The sequence below is a fragment of the Musa acuminata genome, chromosome BXJ2-4 (genome assembly GCF_036884655.1).
Source record: "Musa acuminata AAA Group cultivar baxijiao chromosome BXJ2-4, Cavendish_Baxijiao_AAA, whole genome shotgun sequence".
Lineage (NCBI taxonomy): Eukaryota > Viridiplantae > Streptophyta > Magnoliopsida > Zingiberales > Musaceae > Musa > Musa acuminata.
This window is the reverse complement of record NC_088341.1, coordinates 32835049-32851676: the sequence shown is the minus strand read 5'-3', so window position 1 is coordinate 32851676 and position 16628 is coordinate 32835049. Positions and strand designations below refer to the sequence as shown.

Here is a 16628-nt window from a genome sequence, read left to right as displayed (position 1 = left end):
AAGCTTTGTTGCTTTTTAAGTCACCCGGAGGAGGGCGGTAGGGTCGGAAGGTGTCGGAGAATGGCGGGAGGAGATGCAGGTGACTCGAGGGATCTCGACGAGACGCCGACGTGGGCCGTGGCGGCTGTCAGTTCGGTTTTCATTCTCATCTCCCTATTGCTGGAGAAGGGACTGCATCACCTTGGAGAGGTGAGGGGATGCCTCGCTCTCTGTTCTCGTCTCCTGATTAGGAATTTTGTCGGGACGGTGCCGGTTTCCGTTGCTATTTATTGATGGTGTTGGGATTTTGCAGCAGGAAAACGGTCCAAAAGATTGTATCTTGGCTTTTGTTTCTTGTCGTGTTCTTGTAGTTCTTTCTTGCCCAACTTTTTCTTTGATTACATTTTTCTTACTGAGGAGAAGTTGAGGTGTACCCGTTAACCTCCAGGACGAGAGATTTTGCAAGGAACAAGAAAAATTGCTACTTTTTGACGGGTCGTTTTGGTTTTTGTTTGCGTTGGGCGAAGGATTGCTTTTCGTTTGCGGGACCGGCTTTTGTGACAGAGTGGAGAATTTATTTACAGCTTTACGTTTGTTTATGGCTTACCAAAATGTAGAGCCGATTCAGAAGAAGTGCCTCTCTGTCGGTATATCCGTGGAGAGACTGTGGATGGAAAAGTGAGTGAGAAATTAGATATTGAGAGTTACTGAAGATAAAAATGTTGGGATTTGATTCATAGTTATCTAGGTAGTTATCATGATCTAGGAATATCTTGTAGGTGTTCTTGTCAATCCTCTTGTTTTACATACTACATCGTTTTTCCTTTAATTAAAGGAAAAGCGATCATGATCTAGTAATTATATGGTAGTCTAATAGTTATTTAGATAGTTATCATGATCTAATAATTATATGGTAGTTTCAATAACTACCTCAATCATGATCTAGTAGTTTAGTAGTTACAGGATAGTTTCAATAACTACCTCAATTAACTACCTCAATCTCAATAGAGAGTTTGTGCACTTGGGAATATCTTGTAGGTGTTCTTGTCAATCCTCTTGTTTTAAATACTACATCGCTTTTCCTTTAATCAAAAGGATTCTTTTACTTGCATCGTAGTATTCTGTTTTTTCCTTGCTCTTCCATCCCTAACATTTGTGGTATCAGAGCCTAGTTTCAATCTGAATAGGGCATTATGACTTTCAATGACAATTCTATGTCTCAACCCTTTATTCTCATCTTCTCGGACAAATGCTATGAATTTTGGAGTATCAAGATGAAGACTTTATTTAAGTCTCAAGATCTTTGAGACTTAATAGAAAATCGATATGCGGATCCAGATGATGAAATCAGGCCGAGGGAGAATAGAAAGAAGGACTCAAAGGTATTATTCTTCATTCAATAAGTTGTATATGAGACAATCTTCTCGAGAATTACAGCAGTGACAACCTCAAAGCAAGCTTGGTTGATACTTCAAAATGAACAATCTTCTCGAGAATTGCAGCAACAACAACCTCAAAGTAAACTTGGTTGATACTTCAAAATGAACAATCTTCTTAAGAATTGTAGCAGCGACAACCTCAAAGCAAGCTTGGTTGATACTTCAAAATGAATTTCAAGGCTTATCAATGGTGATTACGATAAAACTTCATACCCTTCATCGTGAGTTTGAAATTTTGTTCATAAAAAACAATGAATCGATGCATGATTTTCTTTCTCGAGTGACTGAAATTGTTAGTCAAATGAAATCTTATGGTAACATCTTCCTGATCATATAATTGTTACAAAAGTTTTGAGAAGTTTAATTTCGAAATTTGATCATGTTGTTGCCGCAATTGAGGAGTCAAAAGATTTATCTACATATTTATTTGATGAACTAATGGGTTCCTTGCAAGCACGTGAAGCAAGGTTAAACAGGTTACTTGAAAAAGGCGAAAAGAAAGCATTTCAGGTTAAGGGAGAGTCTTCTACTTCAAAAGAAGACAAAAAATCAACAGGAAGAGGATGTGGCAGAGGAGGATTTCGTGATAGAGGAAATGGAAGAGGAAGAGAAAGAGGACACTTTGATGGGTTTGATGAACAAAGACAATCAAATTATGATAAAAAAAAATTACAAGAGTGGAATTCAATGTCACTATTGTAAAAAGTTTGGTTATATGAAGGTAGATTGTTGGAAAAGAGAAAATCAAACAAGTTATGTGGAGGAAAATGAAGAAAATAGTAAGTTGTTTATGACTCATTCACAAGTTCATGATATCTCAAATAATATTTGGTTTTTGGATAGTAGATGTTCTAATCATATGTCAGGTATAAAATCAATATTTAGAGATATTGATGAAACTCACAAGTTGAAAGTTAGACTTGGAGATAACAAGCAAATCCAAGTGGAAGGAAAAGGAACAATTGAGGTGAAGACAAATCAAGGGAAGGTAAAATACCTTGATAATGTTTTCTTTGTTCCTACTTTATCACATAACTTGTTGAGTGTTGGACAATTTACAGATGATGTATATTCGGTTATATTTGATGATAGTTCATGCACTATTAAAGATAAAAAATCTGGTTTGATTACAGTAAATATTTGCATGACGCAAAACAAGATGTTTCCACTTGATGTGTCAAATATTGAAAGACATGCGCTTATCTCAACTCAAAAGAATAAGTCTAATTTATGACATTTAAGATATGGACACCTTAACATTAAGGGTTTAAGGTTGTTAAGTCAAAAAGGAATGATTTTCGGATTGCCCAAGATTAATACACTTAATGTATGTAAAGAATGTATTTATGATAAACAAAGTAAAAAATCATTTCCTATTGGAAAAGCATGGAGAGCATATACTTGTCTTGAATTAATTCTTGCTGACTTATGTGGACCTATGAATACAAAATCATTTGGTGGAAGTCAATCTTTTTTATTGTTTACCGATAATTATAGCCATATGAGTTGGATATATTTTCTGAAACTGAAATATGAAACATTAGATAATTTTCGAAAATTCAAGGCACTTGTAGAAAGGCAAAGTGGTAGACACATAAAGACACTTCGGACAGATAGAGGTGGTGAATTTTTATCTAATGAGTTTAATTCTTTTTGTGAAGAAAATGATATTCACAGAGAATTGACAGCACTATATACACCGGAGCAAAATGGTGTAGCTGAGCGTAAGAATTGGACTATCGTTGAAATGGCAAGAAGTTTACTTAAAGGAAAATAAATTCCAAATCAGTTTTGGGCAGAAGCAATTGCAACAGCAGTTTATTTGTTGAATATTTCACCAACAAAGGCTGTTATGAATCAAACTCCTTTTGAGGCTTGGTATGGTATGAAACCAAGTATTAGACATCTAAGAATTTTTGGTTGTATTGCTTATGCTTTGGTGAATTTACAAAATTATCACAAGCTTGATAAAAAATCTGAAAAATGCATCTTAATTGGTTATTCCTTACAATCGAAAGCATATCAATTATATAACCCTGTTAGTGGCAAAGTTATTATTAACAGAAATGTTATGTTTGATGAAAGGACAAGTTGGAATTGGGAGACCAATAAAGGTAGAACACAAATGCAGATTCCAGCAGAACTAGACACTCCGCAGAATCAAATGACAGATCCTGCTCTAACAAGTTCATTGTCAACCTCACCAAATAGCAGTTCAAATTCTAATTCCTCAGATGAAACCCCTCCAAGAAATTTCATATCACTAACAGAAATTTATAACTCAACATTTGCTTTATTTATTTCAGATCCAACAATTTTTGAGGACGCAGTTGAAAAAGAGGAATGGAGAAAAGCAATGAAGGAGGAAATCAAGTCAATTGAAAAGAATGAAACTTGGGAGTTAATGGATCTACCGAAAGAAAAGAAAGCTATTGGATTAAAATGGGTGTTCAAAACAAAGTTTAATGCAGATGGAAGTATCCAAAAGCATAAGGCACAACTTGTAGCAAAAGGATATTCACAGCAACAAGATCTAGGTCTACTACACTATTTTCTTGGGTTGGAAGTGAAGCAAGGATCAGATGAAATTTTTATTTCACAAAGAAAGTATGTAATAGATCTACTAAAAAAATCTAACATGATTAATTGCAAAGCTGCAGCAACACCCATGAATGTAAATGAGAAATTGAAACTTGAAGATGGTACAAGTCTGACAAACGTAAGGTACTACAGAAGTTTGGTTAGAGGTTTGATTTATTTAACTTATACTCGACCAGATATTGCATTCTCTGTTAGTGTAGTATCCAGGTTTATGCATAGCCCAAGCAAACATCATCTCGGAGCTGTTAAAAGAATTCTGGGTTATATTACTAGAACTACAGACTATGGTATTTGGTATTATCATAATTTTAATTGTAAATTATTTGGTTTCACTGATAGTGATTGGGCAGGAGCTTTAAATGATCGAAAGAGTACTTCAAGCAATGTTTTTAGCCTCGGATTGGGAGTTATATCTTGGAGTTCTAAAAAGCAAGCAACAACTGCGTTGTCGACATCGGAAGCAGAATATGTAGCCGCAACATCAGCAGCTTATCAAGCAATATGGCTTAGAAGACTTCTTGAAAATCTTCATCAAGAACAAAAAGAAGCAACGGAAATATTTTGTGACAATAAAGCCACAATTGCAATGACGAAGAATCCAACGTTTCATGGAAGAACGAAGAATATAGAGATACGCTATCATTTCATCCGAGATCTTGTAGCAAGTGAAGCCATAACAATGAAGTATTGTGGAACAGATGAACAAGTTGCGGAAATCCTCACCAAGTCGCTTCCAGTTCAAAAGCATGCTTATTTCATGTCGCAAATCGGTGTATGTAACTATGAATCAAAGGCGAGTGTTGAGATTTGATTTATAGTTATCTAGGTAGTTACCATGATCTAGTAGTTATAGGGTAGTTTCAATAACTATCTCAATCATGATCTAGTAGTTACAGGGTAATTTCAATAACTACCTCAATCATGGGTGACATGGGGAGTGAGGTAGTTACCACTAGGTCATATAAATAGGACCATAGTTCATGAAGCAAGATATATAGAGAGTGTGTGCACTTGGGAATATCTTGTAAGTGTTTTTGTCAATCCTCTTGTTTTAAATACTACATCGTATTTCCTGAATCGAAAGGATTCTTTTTCTTGCATCGTAGTATTCTGTTTTTTCCTTGCTCCTCCATCCCCAACAAAAAGCCCTTCTCGTTTTTGGTAGGAATTTTGACTGCTTTTCTTGAGAGTGTTAGGATTTTGCAGCAATAAAAAGATGGAAAGATCGTATCTTGGCATTTATTCTTTATTTTTTATTGTAATTCTTCGTTACTATTAGTTTTCTTGGAATTTATTTTATTTTTGAGAAAAAGATGTGGTGTACCCGTCAACCTTCATCACAAGGGATTTTACAAAGAATAAAAAGAATAATTTTCTACGTTTTGACTAGTTTATGTCTTTTTATTTTTTAGATTTGTTTGAGGGAAGGCTTGTTCTTGATTTTGTGATGGGCTTGTGGCGAAACTTTTTTACCGTTCTACGTTTGAATATGTCTTACAACACTAAATGATTCATTATTTGAAGAAACTTTATCCTTTATTTTCTCATCCCCTTTCCTTTCTTAAGGTTTCTTGATTTTTCTTTCTTGTTCCACTAACCAGGGTTCACAGATGTATATGGCTTCTGATTTCTTCTTCTAAGGTTTTATTGTTGGCACTTTTCCTGGGTGAGGTCTACTCATGTATGATTATTGTCATCGGAAGGCGTAATTTCTCAATATTTCTTGTTTCCACTTGAATGATGCTTTTGGGTTTCATGTCTTGATAACAGAATTGGAATATAACTATCATTTAAGTGTATTAGGTTCAAAAGTTTCATGTATGATTATTGTCATCGGAAGGCGTAATCAGTTTGATATTGTATTCTTGCAAGTGTTACATTGTACTATGTTACCAAGTTCAAGATTTGGCTCCTTCAATGACACTATTATTATGAAGCTTGAGAATTTTTGCGTCTATGTCTTCTTTTTTCATCATCTTTCATTTGTGTCAAGAACTTGCTTTGATTCTGTGCCACAATTAGAATCCAAGCCTGCAAATTGTCCAGTTTCCTTTTAAGTGTATATTTTTTTTCCCATTAGCCACAAAAGATATAATATCATTTTCTGTTGACTTGGGTACCAGTGGCTTACAAAGAAGCACAAGAAGACTCTCTTCGATGCCCTCGAGAAAGTTAAAGCTGGTAAGATCTGAAATTTCATTCCTGTGATCACACAAACATAGAATGCTAATTCTATAGTTCCATTTACATCCAGTTCTCATATGTGGTATCAGTAACTGTAGCTAACTCTATAAATTAGACAGCATAAAGTACTTTGCTCCGCAGACAAGTCACTTTGTGTTCACATATGGTTTTTGCAGAGTTGATGATTCTTGGTTTCATTTCCTTACTGCTGACCATTGGAGAGACTTACATCACCAAAATATGCATACCCTATAAAGTTGCAGAAACCATGTTGCCATGCCCTCTTAAAAACGACACATTGACATCAGAGGCAGGTGGAGGAAACCATAGGAGACTGCTCATGGACCAAAATGCCAAGCGTAGGATCTTGGCAGCTGGTTCACCTGCTTCATGTCCCATGGTGAGTAAATTTTTTAGAAGTATCAAATTGTTTTGGTTGTTCCTGCAGCTGTTTTGCAAAATTTCTCGGAAATATGAATGCACTTTTTGGTTTGTTTGAGCAAAATGCAATTTTTCTATTTGTTATATAGTTGCACCACAGATGAAATTCTTCACATTATTGTCTGTGAGAAAAATGGTTTGTTTATAGCTTATATATGCTAATTATACATCACTATTGAGATCTTTAGTATTTTTCAGGATATTGATAAGGGCATGTATTAATTCAAGTGTTTTATTCTGAAACCTGTAAAAGTATTGCAATACTTGAATAAAGAAGCCTATCATCTAATTTTTATGAAATAGTATAACATAATCATTTATGGTCTTTCCACCCAAGAGCGGCATCATCAGGACATATTTTGCATAAAAATCTATAGCCTCTGCCAATCCATATAATCAAAACATCCTGGTCATGTGGCATTTGTTGAACTATTTATTTGGTTGAGGGTAGATGCATGAAGTGTGGAAAATCCATCAAAATCAAGCATCACTGTAATGACGATACCTGTGCTCATTTATGTTGAGAATCAGTAGCATAGGATTGGAATTCCATCAACTTATTATGTTTAACTATTGTTTCATGCACTGATGTTTATGTTTTTTTAATAATTTACTGAATCTGACCAAATCCAACATGTAGGTAATCTTTCCACCTATTAAGCATCAATTTTCCTGAAGAACTTCATGATTCTGTTTCCTCATGTAAGCGACAAAAATAAAGTGAACTGTACAAATTTTGATGGTTTTATTACATAGCAGTGTGGTGTGGTGATTTTTCTGCTAGTTAATTGTTTGTGTTCTGATTTACAGGGAAAGGTGCCACTTATATCTGTAAATGGATTACATCAGTTGCACATTTTCATCTTTTTCTTGGCTGTGCTCCATGTAGCAAATAGTGCTCTTATAATGGCCTTGGGAAGAGCAAAGGTTTGTAAGAACTAGAGATTTCATTATCTTCTGCTGAAATAACTTCAGAATGTTCTCTATACATGACACTCTGTGATAGCATCACTTTTACATTGATTGGAGAACTTCTCTCATGCAGATACATGCATGGAAGGAGTGGGAAAAGGAGACTCAATCAGTTGATTATGCATTCTCGAGTGGTATGTTGCTCATAATTTTTTTTTTGTTAGCTATAATTATTTCATAGCTTAATCATCCACCTAAAAAGGGGGTTTGTTCCACATGAACTTCCGTACTATGGTCACAACTCGTGCTGTCTAAGATGTCACTGTTCTTTTACATTTTACAAGCAAAAATATTATGTTTCATGAACCTGGTTTGTACATATAAAATTATTCATGTGTGACATTTGTTTTGGGATAAGTCACACAAAGAGTAAGCGTTTGTATATAGATATGTGTCTGTATATTACATGTGTGCACATGTATTGTATACCAAGGACTGTCATCTCATACAGATCACTCATATCTGTCCTTGGCTAGATCGGTACATATCGGTCGGTACTAGTGTATACACTGGTGCATATCTATGAGTTGAAGAGAAAGAAGGGGAAGAGGAAGGTGTTGAATCTCGGATTTTGATGATGAAACTAATTGATTGTGTTTAGATGTTTAACTGTATTTTGAGTGATACAAGTCTACTCGATCAGGATTAGACAGTTGACGCAAGAGGAATTGACGTTGCGCCGGAGGAGATCACGTCAGGATATTGGACGGCAGAAGGTTTCGGACGTCGGGCATCGGGCCAAGGAGAGCGGAATTACGCCAAGGATATCGGGGTTGCGGAGGTCAACCGCCGATTGGGCAACAAGCTGCAAGAGAGGACGATGCGCTGAAGAATCGGACGAAGCGCCAACCAATGACGTGCCAGGCAACAGAATGTCAATTCGCGTTGTAATAATTGTCTAGATCGGAGTAGAGTTTTGGCTTGTGTGTGTAGGATTAACTACGATAACGACGAAGACATAAAGTGAAACAAAGTGTTAGAGTCAAGCGCGAAGGATTTGTTGCGAGTTCCAGAGTTCGACGGAAGTCCGAAGGTTCGTCGAGAATGCTGCCGGAACTAGCCGAGAATGAGTAGGGAGCTTGCCGAAGGGTTTTTCGGAAGCTCGCCTGAAGGTTCGTTGGAAGTTCGCGGAGCTCGCTGAGAAAGGTCGGAGCTTGCCGAAGAAGCTCGTTGGAACTCGCCAAGATCAAATCGTGAAGTCTCGGAGCTTGCCGGGAGTCCGTAGAATGGTTTCCGAGAGTTTATCGGAAGACCGCCGGAAGTTCACCGGAAGAAGTCTTGACTTGCGGACTTTGTAATAGCTTAGGAAATGTCTTTAAATTCGTAGTTAGCACGTTAATTAGGGTTAGGATTAGGTGTTAATCCTATAACCCAAGTAGGGGCCAATTGGGCCCGAGTTCAGACTGGTTTGGGCCAAGTTTGGAGCCCAACCAGTGAGCTGAAATAGTGTAGACGGTGGCACCGCCCAGAACCCGAGAACTGAGCGGTGGCACCGCCCAGCACCCGAGAGGTCGGGCGGTGGCACCGCCAGCCTCGGGAACCTAAGAGAATTCAAAATTTGGAGCCCAAATTTGAATCCTCTTGGGGCCTATAAATACCCCTCAATTCTCAGCAGAGAACACAACCTTTGAGAAAGCAATAGATTGAGATAAAAGTCTTAGAGAAGTCTTTAGCAAGTCTTGTTCTCAATTGCTCGAGTGTTCACCTCCTTCTTTCTCTTCAAAAATTTATAAGAGTGTGAACTATTTGTAAAAGGTTGTAAGAGGGGTATTTATCCTTCCCATTCAAAGAGATTTGTTAGTGGAAGTTGGGAGCCTCATTGAAGAAGGCTTCGCAAGTGGATGTAGGTCATTTGACCGAACCACTTTAAATTGGCGTGTTCTCTGGTTTGCATTTACTTATTGCTATTTACCTTACTGCAAACCTTCATACATGCTTTACTTCCTCATTACTTTTGCTGCACACCTTTACGAATACGCTTTCAAGTTAAGCACTTCCGAGTTCGATTTTTATCGTACGAAAGATTTTCCAAAACCGACGTTTTAATCCGCTGTACTAATTCACCCCCCCCCCCTCTTAGTGCCGCTCCAATCGTAACAGAAGGAACGTATGGTGATGGAGAAAGCGGAGGATGGAGGAAGAAGGCGAAGAAAGAAGAGGTGGTAGAGGAAGAGGAGGAGGAAGAAGAGAAACAAGGATGAAGAGGAAGGAAGAAGAGGAATAAGGCGAAGGAAGAGGAAGGCAAATAGGAGTAGGAAGCGTACCCAAAATTGATGATAAGTGGTAGGTGGCTATGGGCGACAATAGGTGGAGCTCACAGTCTTGTGTGTGGTGAAGAGGGTTCACGTTACCATAAAATAGTTCTTTTTTTTAATGTGTCAGACTGGACCATCCGACGTGGGGCAGTCCATGTATCGATTAATGCTCGGACCAGTACATACTGTCCATTTCGTACCAGTTGGGCCAAAACGGCCTATGCTATATACAAGTGGTCCACGTACCGATTCACACTCAGACTGGTACATACTGCTTGTTTCGTATCGGTTCGGGTGAAACGGTCTATGCTATATACACATAATCGCTGCACATATAAGCTTGGTAACCATGAGAGGTTATGCCTAGAACAAATATGTTTAAGAGATATGGAACATCTTTTCGCTTGTAGTTCCACAGTACCAACTAATAGACAGTGGATGCAGCATATGTATTTATCAGACAGGCGGGCATTGTCGAGGTTAGGCCTACACTAAATCTTCCCATGTTATTGCAAAGGCAATCAGAGTTGCAAGGCTAACTTTGCATGTACCATCAAATGTTGTCTTGCTATGATTGTATCTCTTTTGCCACAGATGGCATGGAGCACTTTGTGATTCATGGCTGGAAGCTGCCATGTCCCAGTTTTGGCATGAACCCACTGGTACTCCTAAAGCTTCTTGAATGAGGTTTCCAGTGAGTTAATTTGACATAAATCTGAAGGTTTCAGATTGTTAACACTTGCCCACTTACAGCAGTTGGCTAGTCACTGTGATTTGGCTGCCACAACCTGAGTCTGTTGGTTGTACCCTGACACTGATATGTAAAGCCAATCAAGGCCTTCTGAACAGCCACAGGTGGTAGTTCTCTAGAGAAAAATAACCGAGAGGCACGAAGAACTTGTTCCAACCATTTTCTCTAACCCGTTTTTCCAACCTAAGCCTTTGAATAAATCATCTTTACACTACAAAACCTTCCAGTGTTGTCATCAGTTCCCCCTGGCCTAGTTCACCACCAAGGTTGCAGTCAAATATGAGATGCATATAAATAAAAAATTCAAAAGATATTCTGTATTCATACTGAACATGTATTGGACAAGCATTAGGTATCCCTTGGATACATGGATGATTTCCCGAAGGCTTGAACTATCAAACCTTTTAATTAATTTTAAACAAATGGATGCTCCTGGGACTCTGGTGTAGGCATTGATTTTTTTAGTGTCATTCTTGATGATTGACAAGACAGATACATCATATTGAATTCATTGTTTATGATTTGTATCTTACATCATTTTAAAGCTAATGGAATTTGGATGGTGATTTGTGATACTTTTCTTATTAAATGGAGTTATGGATCATCATTATGATTTGTCTTTTTTGTTAAAATTCTTGTTATTTTCCCTGCACTCTCAGATCATTGTTTTACTAAAGAGACTTGGATAACAATGCTCTATAATTACATGTCATTAGTCATGTTCTATGCTATATATGTAATTTACAACTGTATTTTTTAACCCTTTAAATAAACTCTGATTGTTGTAAAAGAATATATATTATAACACACTAGACTTCTTATTGTCTGTGGAGTGCCTATTCTTTTTTAAGATTCTACATATCAGTGTATGCAGATGCTTAATCTGTAAAGAGTTGTCCATGTCAACCAAGAAAAAGAGTTGCGATAAGTTTTAAACCGTTACATTTCATCTAAAAGACTAAGCTAGCAAGAAAGGATTATAATAAGCACTTGCATTCCCACTCATGTGCAAGCTGGATGAAAGCTAGACTAGGCACATGAACCCAAGTGCAAGATCACAACACTTGCCAAGTATTAACAGACTGTGCCAAAAATAAAAAAATAAAAAAATAATATATATATCTATATATATATATATATATATATATATATATATATATATATATATATATATATGTGGGTAATATAACCACTGGATGGAATATTAATGAAAAAGCTGTTGAGCCAGGAGTTAAAATCATAACTTGATTTAGTTCCATGATAAGTTTTTAGGAATTGCAAATCCATCAAAATCTTAAGCTAATAGGAAAGGGCCCAACATTTTATAGAAGCTATGAAAAGTAGCATAGTAGACAGGTGAAGAAGAAAGAGAGAAGGTAGAAGAGAAGGTGGAGACAGAGAATGCAAGGTCTATATGTAGGGCCCATGAGCCCATTTATGCTCGACTATTCCAGCTGTTCTGCAAGAACAAGGATTTAATAGTTGCCAGTTTGTCACATTTGATGGGCTTTAATACACGTCAAATTCTATAGGAAATATTCCTTGGAACCGAGTTCAATACTAAGTTATATTTGTTTGCTTGTATTTAACTTCACCCGTTTGTTTATTTATGACTATTAATCATTTCGTCATTACATAGGTCACTATGTGTTGGTGATTTTCTCTTCAGCTTGTGGAACAGAAGTATTTAAAGAAGATCTTAGTCACTATACTTATAGCTTAGGTTTTATTTTGGATGATTTTTTATCCTTTTGGTACTATCCTATTGTCCTTTTTAATGTCATTGTGAAATATTTATGCTAAAACAATGCAGATCCATCAAGATTCAGGTTTGCTGATGAGATAACATTTGTCAAGCGACACGCAAGCTTTTGGAACAGAATCACAATCTTGTTATACGTTGTAAGTAGAGCTTGCTTCGTCAGCTTTCTGTTTTACTGTATAAATATATCATTAATTCTTGAGTGGTTAGTTTGATCCATTAAGACAAAATATCCAGAATTTTTGCTAGCTTCAATTCTTTTCATATGTTCACCTCTCTTGCAGTGTATCAATTAACTTGACCCCTTTACTGTAAATCTAAAACTTAAAAAAAAGAATTAACCTGCGATTATGATAAAGGTTGATGTTTTAACAGTTATAAAGTTCATGTAATATCATGTGCAGTGAAAATTTACATTTTTGTATTAATTTTGGTGCCATGCATCAAGTGATAGTTCCATTTTTGTATCACTGTGTACAATATGACAATCTGTGGTTTCATGTAATCCAGGTAAGCTTCTTTAATCAATTCTTGAGGTCTGTTAGTAAAGTTGATTACTTGACTATGCGCCACGGTTTTATAAGTGTAAGTTTTTCCCATGAAAAATTTCTTATGTTTAAGATTTGTACTTTGTTGATCATTTGAGGCTTGTAGGTCCACCTGGCTCCGGGAACAAAATTTAATTTCAAAAGATACATCAAAAGGGCTATGGAGGATGACTTCAAGGTAGTTGTTGGGGTCAGGTATTTTGATCACCAAACCTTTTTATTATTTTGTCAGGATTAGTATTTCAGCATTCATATCACCTGACATTTTATGTAACCATCAAAACAATCAAAGATGTTTCCATATTATTGTTCCTCACTTACCTAAATTGATTGCTTCCTAGAAATATTTTAGATGCTTAAAAAGTTCTCAAGAGTTTTTTTGAACTTCAAGTCTAGACACATTCTGGATAATTATACATACGCCCACATGTGAAACTAGGAGAAGAATTTAAGAACCTTACTGTAACGCGACAAAGTATACGATGCTTGAAAACATTTTTGGTGAATGAAATAGGGGTCAGACTATATAATAAACATTAGATGAAGAGATAATCTGGTCTTTCAATGATACAAGCAAGGATTCTCTATTTGACAATGGTTTGATAACCTACCAGATCAGACAGTACCAGTATAATACAAAACTATACTGCCTAATATCACTGAATAAAATATATAACAAAATAAATATGAATAGCATTGGACTGATATCAAGCTATGTGCTTCGATATCAATACTTGATCAGACTGGTAATACCATTCTATACCAACTAGTGCGGTTGAGATTTGAAACCTTGATTACTATTTGATCCCCCACATTTCCCAATTTTGAAGGATCAAAACCTTTATTTTTCTAAATTATGGTGCATATTTAGCAGCAAAACCTTGTTTTGGCCCCTTCTCATAATTTTATGTTCACTATGCAAAACCGCCATTGTATAGGTCAAACATGATATTCATGTTAGCAGTCAAATAAGCAAGGCTCATTTTAACTGTATTGGCTATTCTTAAATTGTCCATCTACTTAATGTGACCACATGAAACAATATATCTTCAAGCACTTCATAGATATTCCTATATGAAAAAAACTTCAATTATGATTTAAATTTTCTTATTACTAAAACATTAACTCTTATCTTCATTTCTTTCTGTCTGAACAGTCCTATTTTATGGGCTTCTGCTGTGATAGTTTTGCTTCTTAATGTTCATGGTAAGCATACATCTTGTGTTGTTTAGCATGCAAAAGATAGTATCGCAGAAATATTTCAAGTTTTCGGCATATGACAATACTTCTTCTCCCATCAGGATGGCAGGAACTATTCTGGGCATCAATGGTTCCTCTAGTTGTAAGCCTGAAATGTTCCTAAAATGTGAGTGATACACCATGTTGTTTAGTTAGAATCACTAATCTTTTGTGTTAGTGATGCAGATAATTTTGGCAGTTGGAATGAAGCTGCAGGCAATTATATCAATGATGGCTAATGAAATCCGAGAGAGGCATACAGTTGTCCAGGGCATTCCTCTGGTGCATCTCAGTGATCAACACTTTTGGTTTGGGCACCCTAGATATGTTCTGTTTCTACTCCATTTGGCACTGTTTCAGGTCAGCGATGTTTTCTTGTCGTAGTTCACGTCATTGTGGCATAATACAACCTTTATTTGGATGTTTATCCGTCAACAAAAAATGGCATTTGTACATGCAGACTTCTAGTCGTGGACTAATCATAATATGGTCTATTTTTTTTAACATCGTTCTCTGATTAATATCTGGCTTTGTTTGACATCTTATTTGCTGTTTTTACATGTGTTTCAGAATGCATTTCAGATTACATACTTCTTTTGGATATGGGTAAAACTCCTCCTTTTAGGGCAGTTTCTTCATCTATGATGATCACTATATTTTTCTTGCAACTCAAGGTGCTCCGGCTTACTTTATGCAGTATGAGTTTGGGCTGAAGTCTTGTTTCCACAATGAATTTAAGTTCATTGTCGCGAGAATTATTATCGGGTAAGCTTCAAGAATCTCACTCCTTGTTACCTTTTTTTCTCATGAGGGAACACTCTTTTATTGCTTACAATTGAAGTGTCCGAAAAAACAAAGTAACCATGAGCATTCTAAAGAAATCTCCAATGAGAGATCTGATGAAATGATTACTTAGTTACCAATCAGATGCCTATCCTTTCCTTTACTAAAGGACCTTCTTCCTGTAATCTTGTGATTGCAGAGTTGGGGGCCAAATTTTATGCAGCTACTTTACACTTCCACTATATGCACTTGTATCTCAGGTATTTGTTCTTTCTTCTATTTCTGATAAATGTTTGCCAGAATGCATGTAAAACACCTTAACTTGCATAACTTATCACTTGGATTAAAAAATGTTGAGTTTATCTTTAAAAACTTGGTCAAGGATGTTGAAGTTTTGTTCTTTAGATGGGGTCACACTTGAAGAGGTCCATATTTGACGAACACACGAGCAAGGCTCTCAAGAGATGGCATCAAGGCGTGAAGAAGAAGCTTAAAGAAACTTCACATTCTGGATCAAGGACCCCGAGCCCTGGGGTGACCCCAAGCGCGAGTGTAAGCGTATCCCCTGTTCATTCGATGCATCGATATAGATCGATAGGCCACATGGGGGAAGCACACTACCGTTCTCCACGGAGAGGTGCCTCGGACCATGGCAATTCAGGTGGAGAAGTCGAGATATCCTCCTCGGAGATCAACCAGGGGGCAGGACCAACCGAGCAACAGCTGCATGTGAAAGAAGGACAAGATCAAGAAAACTTCTCATTCTCATTTGCACAACTTCCTGCTCAAAGTGGACAGCAATCAGAGTGATGACCTTTCATGATCATGTCTGATGTTAAAATTGCTTGCAAAAGGCATGCTCTGTACTTGTAACAGTTGCTTGTGTTGCGTGGTTATATGGTCTTATAATAACATCACGAGCTTGTACAAAGCAGCTTGTAAGTATGGATTCATCAGTTTACCTGGATTTCTTAATGTTTACATATATTTATGTTAATGTTGATGGTCTAAAGATTATGAACTTGCATTCAATCAACTTTCCATTGTTCCAGTACATATACACTGTCTCATTTCATATAGATCGTTCAAGGTAAATGTTAGTTTGTCAAAATCTTTGAGAAGAGGACTGCTTTGGGATGAAACATTACTTGAGAGTTCCACATGACTAAGTTGAAAGCGAGTCTTTCTGGAAAAGGGTTCGGTCTATCGGATGCTTACTCTGATCGAATCCAATGAAAGATACATATGACTAGTTTTCATTGGTAAAAAGAATTACCATTTTCATAAATATGATGATGTAAATGATCTGATACCATTGCTGGATATAACAGCATTTTGTTTCAAGGGATAACAAGATTGGAGGACTTACATGAAGAATCAGTGGATTCAAGAAAGTAATATTATTGTAGAAATCAACTCCATGGCAGATGTCCAATCTAACAATAGAATGATCTTGGCATCCTAAGATGGCTACATATACTGTAATCCAAGATAACATGCGATAACACATGAACTTAAGATGATCGGCTCACGACAAGAGCAGCCACGAATGTATCAGGGTAGCAGCCATGCAATCAACTTTGACAGTTCTGAGTTGAAGAGATGAGAAAAAAATAGATCAATATCACGAGGCTCACAGATTTTAACAGCCATGAACAGATGAACTGCTTACCA

At 36.7% G+C, this 16628-nt stretch overlaps 1 protein-coding gene across 2 annotated transcripts; it reads left to right on the top strand.

Annotated features, from left to right (window-relative positions):
• LOC135610384 (MLO-like protein 9) lies at positions 1–15986 on the top strand. Of its 2 annotated transcripts, XM_065104813.1 has the most exons (15): positions 2–189; positions 6143–6200; positions 6380–6603; positions 7455–7571; positions 7690–7750; positions 12436–12524; positions 12895–12969; positions 13039–13127; positions 14089–14138; positions 14234–14274; positions 14358–14531; positions 14742–14777; positions 14869–14936; positions 15154–15214; positions 15360–15986. In XM_065104813.1, the coding sequence occupies exons 1-15, from the start codon at positions 61–63 to the stop codon at positions 15762–15764; spliced, it is 1677 nt and encodes a 558-aa protein (XP_064960885.1). In that variant the 5' UTR covers positions 2–60; the 3' UTR covers positions 15765–15986. The 2 variants fall into 2 exon arrangements, with proteins under 2 accessions (XP_064960886.1, XP_064960885.1); XM_065104814.1 differs by lacking the exon at positions 12895–12969 and having other exon boundaries at positions 1–189.
• The last annotated feature ends 642 nt before the right edge of the window (positions 15987–16628 follow it).

Coding starts and splice junctions, on each gene's coding strand:
- LOC135610384 (XM_065104813.1), top strand. CDS start 61: ATGGCGGGAGGAGATGCAGGTGACTCGAGGGATCTCGACGAGACGCCG. Junction 14,275..14,357: donor CATCAATGGTTCCTCTAGTT/GTAAGCCTGAAA, acceptor TTAGTGATGCAG/ATAATTTTGGCAGTTGGAAT. Junction 14,937..15,153: donor GTCGCGAGAATTATTATCGG/GTAAGCTTCAAG, acceptor TTGTGATTGCAG/AGTTGGGGGCCAAATTTTAT.